The sequence below is a fragment of the Narcine bancroftii genome, chromosome 5, assembly GCF_036971445.1.
Source record: "Narcine bancroftii isolate sNarBan1 chromosome 5, sNarBan1.hap1, whole genome shotgun sequence".
NCBI classification, from domain to species: Eukaryota; Metazoa; Chordata; class Chondrichthyes; order Torpediniformes; family Narcinidae; genus Narcine; species Narcine bancroftii.
The window spans coordinates 116288362-116307069 of NC_091473.1; the positions used below are offsets into that span (position 1 = coordinate 116288362).

The 18708-nt window shown below is 42.3% G+C and overlaps 1 protein-coding gene across 7 annotated transcripts in view; it reads left to right on the top strand.

The window, feature by feature from the left end:
* Positions 1-18708, top strand: part of slc6a9 (solute carrier family 6 member 9) — a 292380-nt gene that overhangs the window by 220766 nt on the left and 52906 nt on the right. For 5 of the 7 annotated variants that reach the window (XM_069938845.1, XM_069938844.1, XM_069938843.1 and 2 more), the window contains one exon: positions 10630-10765. The exons of the other annotated variants lie outside the window; for them this stretch is intronic. In XM_069938845.1, the coding sequence (XP_069794946.1) occupies positions 10715-10765 (51 nt within the window). In that variant the 5' untranslated portion in view covers positions 10630-10714. The remainder of the gene's footprint in view (positions 1-10629; positions 10766-18708) is intronic. 7 annotated transcript variants of the gene reach the window in all.

Genomic DNA, 18708 nt, shown 5'->3' on the forward strand with positions numbered 1-18708 from the left:
TAAAAACATGCAGGTCTGCCAAGCCAGAGGACTAGGTCATGAATGTATTGTGAGAAAATGGCAATGAAGGCAGCGAGCCCTAACACCAACCTGAAGCCTACAACTGAAACTCAGGGAAGAGGTTAACATAAACGGTGTGCAAGGAGTGCGCTGAGCCAGCTGGCATTCACGTAAGACCCAAAGTGAATCTAAGCAGGCCCGCGCTCCCGACTGTTTTACTTGGAGGTGGACGATCTCGGGTTTACCTGTGGCTGCATCTGATCCAGAGGGGAAATGAAGGGATGCTGCACTTTGATAGTAATTAGGGATCCGATCTCTAGGGCTCCGCTCCAGATTCCACTGTCCAGCTAGCGATGTGTTTGTTTTAATGGAGTGATTGTTGTGTACTGGGTATTGTATGTTTTGGAGCCTGCACCACAGTCCAGAGAGATGCTGTTTTGACAGATTATATATGTACAATCAAATAATAATAAGCTTGAACCTGAATTTTCAAAATGGAACTCAGATGCGCCTGCTTATGAGTAAGAAAATAGATAGAAACAAAAGCATATTAAAGGATTTGCATTCGACAAAAGCTTTTGAAAAATGACCAGTATCAAATTAAAGTGCTTCGATCCTAAGGTGCTTTTCTGTGTCCTTCCTGAAGCCATTTCCTTACATCCTCTCCACTATTACCCATAATCATGCATCAAATGTGTAAGCATTGACAAGGATCTTAGGCAGATAAATGGTTGAGATATGTAAACCTGCATCTGTCGATTCGGTGTCATTTGCATGGTTGACCTTAATCTTGAAATCTATGATGAGAGTTCCGACCTGAAATGTCAGCAAACTCTTTTTCTCCCACTGATGCCACTCGGCCAGCTGCTGCCTCCAGCTGGTTACTTTTTGCTCCAGTCTCCAGCATCTGCAGTTTCTTGTGTGTCTCTGGAAATGTCAGTGTTCCTCCATTCATTCACGTGAGATAAACAGAGGACCAAAGAACTTGAATTTCATGTCTCATCAATGAATACTTAATTTTCGTATAAATTCATGCACGAGCAATGAACTACCTTTTAAAATTACAGGCCAAGTTTTCCCAGATATAGGGTTCATAAGCAAGAACAATGAGTCAGTTTACAGAGAGGAGATGCAAACAGACTGGTGCACAGACAACAACCTACATCTCAACATCAATAAAACAAAGGAGAAGGTGGTTGACTTCCAGGAGAGTCCGGGGGTTTCCACTGTCGAGCACCAATTCGTCATGGTCCCCCAACACCAGATCCATTGTCAAGAAGGCGCAACAATGCCTTTACTTCCTGTGGAGGTTGAGGAAAGTCTAGCTTCCGCCCTCCAACCCCACCTCATTCTACAGGGGATGCATTGAGAGCATCCTATGTAACTGCATCACCGTCTGGTTTGGGAATTTGCCTTCTCAGAACGCGGATAGTAAAGGCTGCTGATCTCTCTCCCTGCCATGATAGACATTTAAAATGGTCATAGTTTGCAGAAAGCCATAAACATTTGTGAAAGACTCCACATACCCCTCCTGCAATCTATTCTTCCTCCTGCTATTTGGGAAGAGGTATCAAAGCACTTGGACCCCCATGACCGGACTGTGAAAGTTTTTTCCCCCAAGCCATGAGGCTTCTGAACTCCGGGAACACAGGGCTAGCATAATGTAACATGATATTTATAAAGGGTGTTATTTATTAAAAAAAGTATCAGATGTAATTTAGCCATGTGAATAATCAGCTCCATGGACAAGAGAAACACTATCTCGTTTTCACTGTACACTGCAATGGTTATGGTATGAACAACAAATAAACACGTCTTGGCATGACTTGACTAATTCCTTGTGGAATTCAACAGGTATCCCTAATGGTCTGAGAGACTTTAAAGACAAAATCTTGTAGAGCTTTGGTATCAACTGGTGGGAAATCAATATGCAGTTCCAGTAAGTAATGGATGATCCTGGTAGAAAAGGGACAAGGAGATGAACAAGTGCAGAGCTCTTAGCAAAAGTTCAACACCTGATGATTACCCAGGATCACCTTCAATAGTAAATCCTTGCCTGCAGCTCTATGCAGCTTCTATTCAGCAGATGCCCATTGGCTTTCAAGAGCACTTGCTTTTCAAAATGGTATAAGCCACTTGCAACATTGATGTTGGCTGCATGCAGAAATCTTGCAAATGAAACAGAGTCAACAGATACAGGTTATTTACCTATCCCAAACTATTCTTTGTGGCCATCTCATTCACCTTACTCTTATTCTTCTCCATAACACGTGGCCTATGATTCAGAATTTAATTTCCGTACATGTCAGAGTTGAGATGCTTTTCCATCTCAGTTTTATTTTACCAAATAGAATAAAATATGTTATGATGTGCTGAGAATGAAGATTCCACAGTTAAAAAAAAGTGTTGGGAGTGTTTAATCTCACATCCATATGGGTCCTTAACTCAGAAGAAATGGCAGTGCCATTTTCTAAACCATAAGAGTGAAGGGAACCAGTATGGGTGCAGCCGAGGTTACTGGTGCTAAGGGGTCATTGTTGTGATCTGTTGATCTTGAGAAGGATCTTTCTGTAAATTACTCTGCAGATTATCAAGACAGTGTCCCATGAGAGCAGATGATGGCTTTTGTTCATTTCTTGATTTTGATTTCACAACACTTCATTGGAAAATGTACCTGGAGCCCTTTCTGAAATAGATAGGAGCAGGAGTAGGTCATTCGACCCTTCGAGCCTGCTCCGCCATTCAACGAGATCGTGGCTGATCTTAAAGTTCAGTACCCCGTCCCCGCCTTCTCTCCGTAACCTTTAATACCCTTATACTGAAGAAATATATCTCTTCTTTTCTTCTTTGGCTTGGCTTCGCGGACGAAGATTTATGGAGGGGGTAAAAGTCCACGTCAGCTGCAGGCTCGCTTGTGGCTGACAAGTCCGATGCGGGACAGGCAGACACGGTTGCAGCGGCTGCAGGGGAAAATTGGTTGGTTGGGGTTGGGTGTTGGGTTTTTCTTCCTTTGCCTTTTGTCAGTGAGGTGGGCTCTGCGGTCTTCTTCAAAGGAGGTTGCTGCCCGCCAAACTGTGAGGCGCCAAGATGCACGGTTTGAGGCGATATCAGCCCACTGGCGGTGGTCAATGTGGCAGGCACCAAGAGCTTTCTTTAGGCAGTCCTTGTACCTTTTCTTTGGTGCACCTCTGTCATGGTGGCCAGTGGAGAGCTCGCCATATAACACGATCTTGGGAAGGCGATGGTCCTCCATTCTGGAGACGTGACCCATCCAGCGCAGCTGGATCTTCAGCAGCGTGGACTCGATGCTGTCGACCTCTGCCATCTCGAGTACTTCGACGTTAGGGATGAAAGCGCTCCAATGGATGTTGAGGATGGAGCGGAGACAACGCTGGTGGAAGCGTTCTAGGAGCCGTAGGTGGTGCCGGTAGAGGACCCATGATTCGGAGCCGAACAGGAGTGTGGGTATGACGACGGCTCTGTATACGCTTATCTTTGTGAGGTTTTTCAGTTGGTTGTTTTTCCAGACTCTTTTGTGTAGTCTTCCAAAGGCACTATTTGTCTTGGCGAGTCTGTTGTCTATCTCATTGTCGATCCTTGCATCTGATGAAATGGTGCAGCTGAGATAGGTAAACTGGTTGACCGTTTTGAGTTTTGTGTGCCCGATGGAGATGTGGGGGGGCTGGTAGTCATGGTGGGGAGCTGGCTGATGGAGGACCTCAGTTTTCTTCCGGCTGACTTCCAGGCCAAACATTTTGGCAGTTTCCGCAAAGCAGGACGTCAAGCGCTGAAGAGCTGGCTCTGAATGGGCAACTAAAGCGGCATCGTCTGCAAAGAGTAGTTCACGGACAAACAAAGTACCCAGGGTTATAGCAAGAAACAGCAGACTTTCTCAATGGAGGAACAGCATTCCAAGGAAAGACCTCATCACTGATTCCATGGAATCAATACCTCGACTAGAATTTCAATAGAAGGACAGCCCTAAACAGATATGAGGTAGACAAGGAAGGCCAGGTTTTATACCCACAGTAACTTGGATTAATTTCCAATTGGAAATGCAGCAGATGAAATGAAATACTGGAATGCATCTTCAATGACTACTTTTTGCAAGGTTACACGACTGACACATACACATTCAATAACCTCACTCCAAAAGTGGGTTTCAATATACAAGTTACTGTGGAGAATTTGTCCTGGTCCCCCAACACCAGATCCATTGTCAAGAAGGCCCACTTTCCATAGAAAAAGAAAACGAGAGTACAATCTGGAATTGCCATGCTGACGCATAATTTGGTGTGACTTCTTGTTAAGAATGTGTCTTGGACAAGCAAGAACATATGCGAGGCAAGTAATTAATTTTTAACAGGAATCAGCTGTACATTCCCAGACTTTAATGATCGACTGCAGTCTGACCCATGACATAAGACTTCCACAAAAACCTTGTGTCAAAGTATTTATTCCGGTGTTAGTGCCATTTATTGAAAGGACCAAAAAGAGGAAAAGCGGGAGTGCAGTCCCCATTAATTTCTTCAGCAACCATATGTTCTCGCTGCCAGCGTGCTCTCTTTAAAGATTCTGAACAGAGATTGCGTGTAACTTGAGAAAATCATCTGGTGGCGTGATGTTTCAGCTCTTCAGAAAAAGTAATAATCTCTGTGGATTGTTCTTTCCAGTTGGCAATTGCTGGGGCAGCAGGTTTGAACAAATATCTTACTGGAACTACCCCATGCCACATCATTGCTTGCTCATTAAAACATTTAAGCTTGTGAAAATACAATGAAACAATTCCAGTTCATCAGTATGCATATGACATGGGGCTTAATCATGGCATGTTGTGAGCTCATTCATGCTCAGAACTAAAGCTAGAAAAAAAAATCTGGAACACTCAGCATGTCAATCAATATCTGTGGAAGTTGAGACACAGTTAAAAGTTAATAAAGGCATAAGTTCCATTATTGTCACGTAATGCTACATTTAGAAAGCAACATACATGAAGTTCTTGAACTTTGCCCCCTGTAAGAAAGACAGAGAGTCACTACTTTGTCAAGCCCCCCTGTGGCAGAGTATATAGATATGTTTTGGGGAGATAAATTGGGAAAGGTTTGTTAGAGTAGGGTCACATACAAACACTTTAAAACAGATCTTATTTGAAATATTGGACCTCTGCTAATGCTAGGCATATTGGCGCCACAGCTTTTGCAAGAGCTTTGGAGAGTGCCCAAGAAGACTTCACTAATGGATTGTTGTTTACAAAAGGCAACAGATGAAAGATCTTGATGGAGCCACAGATTGTCTGGAGTTATTCCAAGAGGGTCATGTGGTTTTGCAAGCAGAGAGAGTCAAACAGCCTTGCAGAGAGAGATAGAGAGAGAGATCACTTCTACGGTGTTACAGCATTCAACAGCAGCTGGGACTGGAAGATGGGTTCTTATTTCCACCTGCTCAAACCCCTTGTGGATCATACAAGGGGAGAGGACTGGCTGTTTAATGTTTCACTTGGAAATAAGAGAAACAAGAAGGAATTCTGTGGTGACCTGAAAGAAAGAGGTTATCATCTGGAGAACCCTGAAGGGGGGAGGTTTTGTCAGCAATACACTGAGGTGGCTGGGTGTCCATTGTGCAATAAATCTCTCTCTGAAAACCGACAAGAACCTTCCTGAGCAGTAACCATTTACCTTTCAAGCATCAAGGCCTGGTGAACTTTATAAATGTTAAATTATGTGCACAATATATGAATTGCCTGCAATCAGTGAACTTGGAGGAATGAAAAGTAGGATTGGACTGTGAACCAAAGAACTTTTCTGAACTTACACACACACATTACATAAATGTGCGCTTAAAATTAGAAGGGGATTAAGTTAGGTTAAGTAAGTCAATAGTGATAAGTTAAATTTTGATTCTATTTTCATGTTTAAAGATAATTAAAAGCAACTTTTGTTTAAGGAACCATTTCTCTTGGTGAATGTCTATTTCTGCTGGGTTTTGGGGTCCTGTGGGCTTGTAACACCCCTCACAGAAATGAGGCCCCAGCAAGGAACAAACCCGTGACCCCTGGTTGACAAGACGAGTGTTCTAATATTTAGGTTGAAGATTCCCCATTGGAAAAAGTTATGTCAGGCTACTCAGAAATGAGCTTGACAAAATTAAGATGGAGAGATATGTATGAGAAAAGGGAGACATAGATTGTCTGATTATTAATACATTTTGCTGTCTGTAAAACTCAATGTGTACAAATAGGGTCTTCTCTTTGTTTACGAAGCAACACCCGACCCATATACACATACTCGGCAGTCTTTGCATGGGAAATCAACCATGGAAAAATTCCTGCAGGGAATATGAAAAATAAAAGGCCACAGCTGTCCCCTTTATTCTACAACTCAAATCTTTTAGCTGCAGATGACACTGGCTGTGTTCCAAAGTGAGCAGAGGTATCGGCTGCATGACTCAATTTCTGACTGTGGTCAATGTGTGCCGATTGTAAGGAGCTTATGTTAGGAAGCCTCAACTTTAGGCACAAAGATGTAGCTGTTTCGACCTCAGGCTTAAGGGTCCAGTGGCCCCAAGCTCGGGGTACAGCTGCTGTGTCCCAAGCATACATCCAGAAAGCATCCAGTTAGATTACTACTTCATACATTTCTTCTTTGGCTTGGCTTCGCGGACGAAGATTTATGGAGGGGTAAAGTCCATGTCAGCTGCAGGCTCGTTTGTGGTTGACAAGTCCGATGCGGGACAGGCAGACACGGTTGCAGCGGTTGCAGGGGAAAATTGGTTGGTTGGGGTTGGGTGTTGGGTTTTTCCTCCTTTGTCTTTTGACAGTGAGGTGGGCTCTGCAGTCTTCTTCAAAGGAGGTTGCTGCCCGCCGAACTGTGAGGCGCCAAGATGCACCGTTTGAGGTGATTTCAGCCCACTGGCAGTGGTCAATGTGGCAGGCACCAAGAGCTTTCTTTAGGCAGTCCTTGTACCTCTTCTTTGGTGCACCTCTGTCTCGGTTGCCAGTGGAGAGCTCGCCATATAACATGATCTTGGGAAGGCGATGGTCCTCCATTCTGGAGACGTGACCTACCCAGCACAGTTTGATCTTCAGCAGCGTGGATTAGAATTAGAAGGGGATTAAGTTAGGTTAAGTAAGTCAATAATGATAAGTTAAATTTCTATTTTCATGTTTAAGGATAATTAAAAGTAACTTTTGTTTAAGGAACCATTTCTCTTGGTGAATATCTATTGCTGCTGGGTTTTGGGGTCCTGTGGGCTTGTAACACCCCTCACAGAAATGAGGCCCCAGCAAGGAACAAACCCATGACCCCTGGTTGTCAAGACGAGTGTTCTAATATTTAGGTTGAAGATTCCTCATTGGAAAAAGTTATGTTAGGCTACTCAGAAATGAGCTTGGAGATGAAGTTGCTCCAATGAATGTTGAGGATGGAGCGGAGACAGCACTGGTGGAAGCGTTCTAGGAGCCGTAGGTGATGCCGGTAAAGGACCCATGATTCAGAGCCGAACAGGAGTGTGGGTATGACAACGGCTCTGTATACGCTAATCTTTGTGAGGTTTTTCAGACTCTTTTGTGTAGTCTTCCAAAGGCGCTATTTGCCTTGGCGAGTCTGTTGTCTATCTCGTTGTCGATCCTTGCATCCGATGAAATGGTGCAGCCGAGATAGGTAAACTGGTTGACCGTTTTGAGTTTTGTTTGCCCGATGGAAATGTGAGGGGGGTTGCATACAATAGCTAGTTAAAACACACTTGGTCTACCACAAGCAGCTTTGGGAGCCACACTTCAGGAAGAGAGTGAAGTGTAGATATACCTGAATGATATCAAGCTGCAAGATTATACATAAAGATTGCGCAAACTGGTGTTACATTTTCCATTAACAGAGTAAAAGATGAGGCCATTCAACTAGTTTCCAAATCATGGAGAACATTACAGAGGATCTATTTTAACTGATTTGAGAATTCAGCAAGTGTTTGAAGGGGTGCAACAGACCTGTATTGTAGTCTGCTTCAAAATTAAATTCAACAGGTTTTAATAGAATTTTAATAGATACAAATCAGAGTCTGTGTGGGTGCAGAGGCTGCTGGAGCACTGGAGGTGAATCCATGAGCACTCAATGACCCAGAAGGGATTCTTTTGCTTCTCCTTCTCTCATACTGTAAGAGGCAGCAGGTAATACTAATGACAACTCTATTTCTGCTTTACAGCAGGCAAAAGTATATCATGTGTATCAGCTAAATGTATTATTACATGACAATAAATCTCTACAAAGAGTCCAGATACGACCTGTGGAAGGCTAGAAAGCATTCCGGAGGAAGCTAGAGAGAGAGACCAATACCAGCTACAGCAGAGCTTGCAGATCATCACATCCTGCAAAGAGCAGTTAAACACCATAGATGGCTGTAATGCTTCATTATCCGATTAGTTGAACACTTTGAGAAGAAGAACTCAACAGTGCCCACGAGAATCCCTGCAAAGGCTGATGATCCTGCGATATATGTCTCCAAGGCTGACGTCAGAACATCATTCAAGAGGGTGAACCCCTGCAAGGCATCAGGCCCTGACAGTGTATCTGACAGGGTACTGAAACTCTGTCCCAAACAAACTAGCTGGAATGTTCACAGACAGTTCAGTCTCTCACTGCTGCTGTTGGTGGTTCCCACCTGCTTCGAAAGATCATCAATCATCCCGAAGCCCAGGAAGATCAGAGTGAGCTGCCTCAACAACTATTGTGCAGTAGCTCTCACATTTAATGTGATGAAATGCTTTGGGAGATTGGTCATGGCCAGAATTAACACATTCCTAATAAAGGACAGGACCCATTGGAATTTGCCTACTGCCCTAATTGCTCCACAGCTGATGCAATATCACTGGATCTCCTCTCAGCTCTGAATTACCTAGATAACAGCAACTCCTATGTACAGCTGTTCATTATCAACTACAGCTCAACAACACCATTATTCCTTCAATAAGCACCAAACCCTGGGGCTCTACACCCCTTCTGCATCAGAAGACCAGTCAGTATGAATTGGAATCAACTCATCTTTACTGACTATCAACAGGTGCACCTCAAGGATGTCTGCTTAGCCCACTTCTCTACTCACTATACACCCATGACTGCGAGGCCAGGCACAATGCCAATGGAATCTAAAAATTTGCCAATGACACCACGGTTGTCAGCAGAATCAAAGACGGCAATAAAGGAAGCGTACAGCAGGGAGACAGATCAGCCAGTTGAGTGGTGTCACAACAATAGCCTTGCACTCATCGTTACCAGAACCAAGGAGAAGTATATGGACTACAGGAGGAAATCAAGAGGAACACAAACCAACCCTCATCAAGAGGTCGGCAATGGAGAGGGTCAAGAACTTCAAATTCATGGGTGTTAACATCTCTGAAGATTTTTCCTGGATCCTCCATGTCGATCTAATCACGAAGAAGGCTTGCCAGTGGCTATACTTTGTGAGGAGTTTGAAGAGATTTGGTATGTCACCGAAGACTCAAAAACTTTTACAGGTGTATCGTGGAGAGCATCTCACTGGTTGCATCACTGTCTGCAATGGAGGTACCAACTCTCAGGATACTGAGATCTGTGATATTTTGTTGCTAGTTTTACTAGACAATGACAATAAATTGAATCTCTCTCTCTTCTCTCAGCCTGCGACATCACGGGCACCATTCTTCTCTCCATTGAGGACATCTACAAGAGCCTCTATCCTCAGGACCCCCACCACCAAGGCCACACCCTCTTCACTCTACTACCATCGGGAAAAAGGCACAGGAGTCCGAAGACGACACACAAGGACAGATTATCCCCTGTGCCTTCAGATTTCTGAATGATCAAAGAACCATATACACGACCTTACGTTATCTTTTTTTTCTAGCACTATTTCTATTTATTTCATAATTTTTTCAGTTGGTTGTTTTTCCAGACTCTTTTGTGTAGTCTTCCAAAGGTGCTGTTTGCCTTGGCGAGTCTGTGGTCTATCTCATTGTCGATCCTTGCATCAGATGAAATGGTGCAGCCGAGATAGGTAAACTGGTTGATCGTTTTGAGTTTTGTGTGCCCGATGGAGATGTGAGGGGGCTGGTAGTCATGGTGGGGAGCTGGCGAATTGAGGACCTCAGTTTTCTTCAGGCTGACTTCCAGATAAATGTTTGCTATTTGATGCTGCAAAAAAAACCAACAAATTTTGTGATCTGGTCATGACAATAAATTCTGATTCTAAAAGACTTGACCTAAACTTCAATTTTGGAAATGGGTTATTAACTTGGAATATTGCAATTTAGGAAATCTTTAAATTTATACCCAGTCATTTAAATAGATAGGATGTAACAAAAGCTAGTTGGTAATTTCTTAACTAGTGCATTTCAATGAAGCAGCAGCCACACTTTCTAATTTGGTTGTATTTGGAATGTATTAATCAATTGTAATGGCTTTTGTAGGTTTAAACATTACAGGTCAATCTTGTCCAAGTTTTTGAGCGTTTTGGATGTTTCTTTTTTATGTTTTTGTAATTCCCGAATGAAAAACACTATGGAAACTGTTTTGGAGCTCATGGCACTGGCGTTCCTTTCCTCTGCAGGAGATGAAGCCATATTTTTCTCCCTCATCTCTTCATGTTTTGTTTTGACTACAGATAGAATTTACTCAAGCAGTTCAGCCGCAATCCCCCTGACCCCGTTCAGAATTCACCAGTGCCATATGGAGCCAGCAGCTTTGAGATGAAGAGGACAAGAAGGACAGCTGTGCCTTTATTTTCCTCTGTCCCTACGGTAAACATACCCTGGCTTCATTTTCCATGCATTGATTGTGAATCGCTGGAAAATTAAGCTTCTGGTTACCTGCCACAAGTGATTTCTTATATGATACTGAAAATAGAAACTTCGCTAGTGACTGGGATAAAAGAGCAAATTGAACTTGTTTTCATCTTTGTTGGTTGGCTCCTATTCTTGATGGTTAAACTAGATAATGACAGACTGGATAGACATCATCACCTGTTTCCACTCCGTAAATGGTTATATGGTTATGGTTATGGTTAAATGTAGGTGCAATTTTAATTTACCATAAAATGATTGAGTATTTAAAGATTAATCAGAGAATAAACGACAGCCAAGATCGCTCTATCACAACCAATCTACAACCTATTGTGTTTGACAGTTTTAGCAGCATTCTTTTGAAGAAGACTCTAATGCGCTCATAAAAGGAACACGGGTGGAATAGAATTCTCAGAAGCTACAGAGAAAAACTTTTCACGCGAGACTTGCAGGTGCAAGCTTGCAAACACAAATAAAAATGTGACTGGCAGGAAACATGTACATTATTATAAAAGAGAAGGGTTGCAAGTAAAGTAGTTCGGTACTGAATCCGATGGTTTTTTTTTTCATTAGTTATCTACCAATAAATAGAGTTTGGCACAGGAATTCCGTGTAAATATTTTGGGTAACACAAATATAAAAGTTTTACAAAAAAGGGAGAGCATTGTTAAATGATTTACTGGTGAACGAGTAGATGTCAGATTTAATGCAATGTGCTGAAGTGTGAGCTTTTATATTCTGGAAGGAAAAATTATGTATGAGGGAAAATTGCAGAGTTGTAGCCCCAATCTTCACTGCTAGTGAATACATTAAATCACTCGTGTACTCCAAACAGCATGTAACCATTTGTTACATGAAACTACATTATTTTAAAAAGTGCTGTTATATCTCTCTGGCAATTTTCCTCACTCCAATCAATTATCCCAGAGTTAAAACCTTCCCACATCCATTTATGTGCAAGCTAAAGTCAGTAAAAGGTTTAATAAATAGTGTTCAGCACAATAGCAAAGAAATTTCAATAATTTAAAAAGGCAATGGTCAAGCCTTGGAGGGAGTTTAATGTGTAGTTTTGTAGGAGCGCGGTGCTGTAGATTGAACATCTGGTTCTACTACATTACTTATCTGTGGTGCCAAAAAACAGGAAGGGTAGTCATGTGGAGACATTTGGCACTCTTGGAGTAGGGAAACTAGAATTGAGATTCGATAAAATGTCTCAAGATTACATGAGGTTTCATGGGGCAAACGGAGAAAGCTGTTCTATTGATTTGGGTATCCATCAAAAAGTCATTAATGTTTTCAAGAGCATGATTATGGAGAAAAGAAGTGAGGTAAAATATTTTCTGGAAAAGTCTTCAAAGAATAGCACATTTTCCTGGAAATAATCAAAATAGACATTATTAGTACTTTTTAAGAGAAGAAAAACGAAATATATGCAGCTGGGAAAAACATGAAAGGATATCAGGGTAGCAAAATTTGTTAAAGTTTGCACCACTAAATAGAGCTAGAGAATTGTTAGAAGTACTGAAGGTTGAAATGAGGGCTGGTGGTGAATTTGCAGATTGATGAATGAAGATTGAAGAATAACCATGTACACTAAGATACCTACCGCAGGCATAGGGACCGGTTTAGAAGGGCCTGGGCAAGTTGAGCCAAAGCGCCTGTTTCCATACTGCATAAGCCGATGACTCAGTGATCTGTCATTAATTTGTGACAAGTTATTTAATCTGTTACAAGTCATAATATCAATTGCTCCTCAGTTGCCTTAACTTCTATTAGGGATCTAGAACTAATGTTGTTGAATTTGAAAACAAATTAAGAAAAATAATAATCCTTGATCAGATCAAACACATAGAAGCAGAGCCCCACAGACTTATTATAAAGTTGCCTTCCATAGTAATTTGAAACTGCTGTCGTTGAAATTTTGTGGTATTTAGTAACTGTCATCAAGAAATTTTACAGATGTTTAGGGGCATGATACAGAAATGGCAGCAACACATTCAAATTACACTATAGAGGTGTGTTAGTATCAATGGTACCAACTGAAACAAGTAAGTACAGAACAACTCCAATTATCTGACATGGTCAGGACCATGTCAGATAAACTGTTTTTTTGGATAAGTGGTCATTTAAAAAAAAATAGTCCAGTAGCAACAGCAAATCGCTTGTATCAATGTGCATTAAAATAATGTTTAATCTCACCAAAAAAAATGCTGGCCACCGCTGATTCCCGAGACCTCCCAGCAGCCATTGCCAATCCCCGACATGAACCCACCGGCACCATTCATCCCCGGGAAAGTTTCCCGGGCCAGTGGAATACCCACTGGCGAGTTGCCGGTTTCCTGTCTCCCCGGTTGCTGAAGTCCCAACTCCGAATCCTCCCCTTGGCCTACCATACACTCATACCATAGGTCGAGGGGGGGGTTCAGAGTCGGCATCTGGTGACATGAGGAGGGAGTGAAGGGGAGGGGACACCACTGAGCCCAAGGTCCTGCTTCTGGCTGAGAGGCCGCTCTCTTTGATGATGCCGGGACAAAGGTTTCTTCCAACCGCTTGCAGCTGGGAGACAGTGATGTGCAGTTTGAGAGGGAGAGTTGGAGAGAAAAGTCAATAGGGAAAGGTAAAAAAGAAATGGAAAGAGAGAGGGGAGGGAGGTACTTGAAATGAGGACAATCGTCGTTCTAATTTCACATCGGGTGAAATTTTTTTCAACCTGTGAAGTCAGTTTGGCTACGAAAAAATTGCAGATAACTGAGGATTTTTGATTTTTTTTGGATATCCTCATTTATCCGAAATGTTTAAAAAAAATTTGGATAAACGAGGGTTTTGAAGAATCCGATTTCAGATAATCGGAGTTGTACTGTATGTTGGTCAACCAGACAGAACCAAGCCTTCATTCAGTGAAATGAATGAAAATGATCACGAATGGTTTTATCCATGGAAAGTATTTAACTGTTTAGACTTGCCATTGCAAGATGCATAATCATTTGGAAATCAGCTTTTTTTAAAATTACTTTATCTGTCTCCTCAGAAAATTCCACAGACAACAAAATTAAAATTTCCCCACTCATTAATCTCAAATATTCCAAGCTACTTTTTGAAATTTATTTTACAACATAAGATTGTTTTTCTAAATCTTCTTGCTTGACGGAGGATATGAGCAGCTGGAAAGGGAAGAAGATTGTTAGGGGTGGTGATCGGTAGAACAGAAGTGAAGAGCACGAGAAGGGTCCAGGGAGCTTGCTGCAGGATCACAGCTGACATAATACAGTATTGGCAATGTGGTTGGGGAAACAGAACGGACCAACTGAAAGAGCTCAGCCATGGGAATACAAAAACTATTTGTTTTAATGATGGTTGGGATTCCTGTGAACACATTGAAATGACAGTCTCTCACTGCACTCAGGAGGGAAAAACTGATTGATTGTTTTTCTTTGGTTTATGAATGTGTCTTCATTGGGGGGGGGGATGGGTGGGGGTAAGATAGCTGAACAGAAAGGCAGTTAAACACAAAATAATAAAATGTTTCTCATAGGAAATCTTTCCTAAATAAGACAATAAGGAGATGGTACCTGCAACATAAAACAACAAACAAAAATACCCTTTTCCCCCAAGAGGGTCAGAACTAATAAAGACCTAAACCATAACCATTCAAAGGAAATTCGAAGAGTTAAAATAAGTATTTATTGCAAGTGCCCAAGTACTCCCTACCTGTTCTCAGAGGGCCACAATGAGCATTTCCCCATGTGTTTAATTGATTCAAGACTTCTGCAGTGGAAATTCCCCCTTTTAGAAACTGGAATATATGGTTGCAAATAACAGAAACAAGAAAATCACTGGGATCGTAGTTTATACAAAAAAAATTACTGGAGAAACTCACAGCGTCTGTAGGGGATAAAGATATATAATCAATGTTTTGAACCTCACTTCAAGGTATGAGGAAAACAGTAGGCAGGCACCTGAATAAAAAGGCAGGGAGAAAAGGGGAGAAGGCCAGGGGGAGGAGCACAGGCCATAGGTACAGGCAAGGGGCCATAGGTGGGAATGGATAGGAGGCAGTAGAAAAGGGCTGATAATTGATTGGGGGAGGGAGTAGCTCTGTGAATGCAAAAGGAAAGGAGACATGGGGATAGGGAAAGGGAGAGACAGGGTGGGGGGTGTGCTTAACAGAAAAGGAAAAGTCAATGCTAATGCCATCTGGTTGGAAGGTGTCCAGATGGAAAAGGAGGTGTGGTTCCTCCAATTTTCATGTGTTATCAGTTGGGAATTGCATTAGACCATGGACAGACATGTCAGCATGAGAATGGGCCAGGAAATTGAAATTGATTGCCACTGGGAAATCCCCTCTATTACAGCAGACAGAGTGAAGGTGCTTAATGAGGCAATCTCCCTGTCTGTGTCCAGTCTCTCCGATGTAGAGGAGAGGCCACAACAGGAGCTCTGGATGCCATAGATAGCACTGCTTCACTTGAATGAACTATTTGTGGCCCCAAATTATGGGGAGGGAGGAGGCGTGGGCGCGTGTAGCATTTCCTGCTGTCAAAGGGGTAGGTACCAAGGGGGCAATTGGTGAGAATGGAGGAGTGGACAAGGGAGTCACAGAGGGAGTGGTCCCTGCAGAAGGTGGAGAGGAGAAGAGAGAGGAAGGTGTGATTGGTGGTGGGATCTCATTGTATGTGGCGGAAATTACGGTTGCTAAAGCGCATAACCATGCATGTAACTGAATTAGGTAACTGAAAGTCAAACATTTCACTGAACTTGTTTCAGGCATTAACAAAGAGTGACTTGCCGTGAGAAAATATCTCTGTGTTCATGCCACTGCTTACTTGACTATTGTTGTGTAGGAAGCTGGAACCAACCTCCACAGGTCGCAGTGCCTGGCACCCTGTAAAAACACAAACATCCAGCTTTTGTTTCTGCCAGCCTTCTCTAGATCATTAATTTTTGCCAAGAATTCTTAACACTATTGCCAAGTGAAGCCGTACTATTGCCAGGGAAGGTGGCAGATTCTCTAATGTGTCAACCTGTAGGTCTCTGGAACTGAACACAAAATTAAAGCTGATTGCCAGATGAGGAATTCCCAGGTCTTATTAGTAAAAAAAAATTGTCCAGGTGCAACAAATTTGGGTCATGATCTCTGTTCTTTAATGTTGGCTAGCTCACTGTAAATCTGCCATTTGTGTCCTTGAACAGGAACGACAGAAACCACAGAATAAATTATTCAGGCTGCAGACATATAAAGCCATTCCCATGTGCCTTAACACACATTTGGAAAAATTAAATCACAGTCATTTCTGAAGTGAGGAAATTCGTTCATCACTGAGATTAAGTGATAAATCTCTACTCAAACTATTCTTGTCATGAATGACCATAATCTCTCAACAAAGAGCAGTGATAATTTGAATTTATATTTTTGGAAATATTAGAATGCAAGAGTATATTGAACACTATCTAATCTCATGGTCATAAAACCATGATAGGTGAGATTTAAACTCTCACGCATTGTGGGATTACTAATGCTTGGCTTCTCTTTTGAGGTTTCCCTCGAACACTCCAGCTCAACGTTAAAAGTTGTGTGGAAGACACAAGAAACTGCAGATGCTGGAATCTGGAGCGGTCAAACAAACTGCTGGAGAAATTTAGAGCATCATGCAGCATCTGTGGTGGTGAGGGAGGTGGGAAAGGTTTTGAGTTGAGACACTGCATCAGAATGGAGAGGGAAGGTGACCAATATAAAGTGGAAAGGGGAAAGCGTAACATATGGGCCAGCAGATGAGAAGTGGACTAGGAAGGATCATCACAAGATATAGGAGCAGAAATAGGCTCATTGTCCCATTGAGTCGGCTCTGCCATTCTAATCATCCTCCCACTCAACCCCACTCCCCGGCTTCCTCCCCGTAACCCTAGATGCCCTGACTAATCAAATGCCTGTCAATCTCTGCCTTAAATACACCCAATGACCTCGCTTCCACAGTTGCCTGTGGCAACAAGTTCCACAGACTCACAACCCACTGACTAAATACATTTTTCCGTGGCTCTGTTTTAAATTGTCACCATTTTATCCTGAACTTATGCCCTCTTGACCTGGAATCCAGAAAAGTGAAATTGAGCGATTGGGGTTTTATGCTTAATTAGGTATTGACAAAACTTGGGGTACCATCACATCTGTCCAAGCAGAAGAAGAACTTCCATTTGCAGAAATTTAGATTGTAAATTCTGTTACCATTGGCAATCTGCAAATCCATGGATGTGAGTACTTGCAGTGGGTCATGGGGATGTTGATCTTGTAATTTGACCTATTCACAGAGTGACCATAGGGAGATGCAAAGAAGAAAAAAATATGGTTAAAACATTGACAACCTCCCTCACTCTTCCTCTCACTTCTCAAGCTGTGTTCCTTCAACATTCACAGAGCCCTCCATTCTTTCATGGCAAGGTGAGGTATTAACGTTCTGTTAATTTCTGGATGAGCCAAGCTGTCTCTTCTGTACAACCAGCTGGCTCAATTAATAAGTACAGTTAGCCACTTTTTCTCTAAATATGACTACACATTCTGATGAAAACAATAATAATTTGATTGGGATATCTTTCGGTACAACTATGGTACATGCTGTTAAATGCAGGCAATTCATATGGAAAGGAAGAAATGTTAAGTACCCACACTAGAATCATCTTAATATTGATGTAAGTGCATGTTTTTTATAAGATGCAGAATATTTATGGTCACTTAGCAACCATGGATGTCTATTTCACATGGATATATTTTGATTCTAAGATGATTTATTTGCATTTGAAAAGGCATAGCCTGATTAGAGAAAGGCTTTGAGCTTTGAAAATCATGTCTCATGAATTTGATTGAGTTTTTCTTTGAACAAGTGACCAAGAGGAATGACAAAGGCATATTGTTAGACATCATCTAAATGGACTACCACAGAGATTTTCAAACTTTTGTTTCCACTCACAAGGCATAGGATGCCTTCGATGCTCTGTGGTTACCATAGGATGCCATAGGTGCTCTGTGGTTACAAAAGGATGACTTAATGTGGTATATGGGTAAAATAAAAGGTTGAAAACCACTTGATTATAAGGGTCCTGTATTGTAGGTGTTTCAGAACATTTGAGCAGCACGGTTGGCGTAGCTAGGGGGTGCAGGGGGAGCCTGAGCACGTTTTTCAAAAGTGGCACTATTCCCACCCACCCCCCCCCCCCCACCCCACCACTCCTCCACCGCTGTCAACCACCTCCCCCAAGAGGCCACTAATAAATCAGTGCAGCCCACCATTCAACCATTGATTCACTATCCGGCATGTGTCGTGGCACCTTTCTTCTGTGCTCTCTCCCCTAACGTTAGAACCTGGCTACGCCCCTGGGCATTACAGTGCCAGCGATCAGGACCACAGTTTGAATCCCGTGTTGTCTGTAAGGAATTTGTGTGTCCTCCCCGTGTCTGCATGGGTTTTCCCTGGGGGCTCCAGTTTCATCCCACCATTTAAAATGTACCAGGGATGAAGGTTAATTGGATGTAATTGAGTGACACAGACTCGTGTGCCGAAATGGCCTGTTACCATGCTGTATGTCTAAATTTAAAATTTAAAATTTAAATTTAAATTAGAACACATGGAAACAGGGTGAATTCGCCAACTAGATACAACATTGATGGTGGTTTGGAGTGGAGAGTGGTAGTGAAGGATTGCTTTTCAGTTTGGAGGCTTATGACCAGTGCTGTGGGGAGCTGCGTTAAATCCGCTGTTGTGTGTCATCTATATTAATGATCTGGATAACAATGTAAGTGGGATGATTAGTAAATTTGCAGATTACACAAACATTTGGACAGTGAAGATGGTTGTGTAAGGTTACAAAAGGATATTAATCAGCTGGGAAACTGGGAAAAGGAATGGCTGATG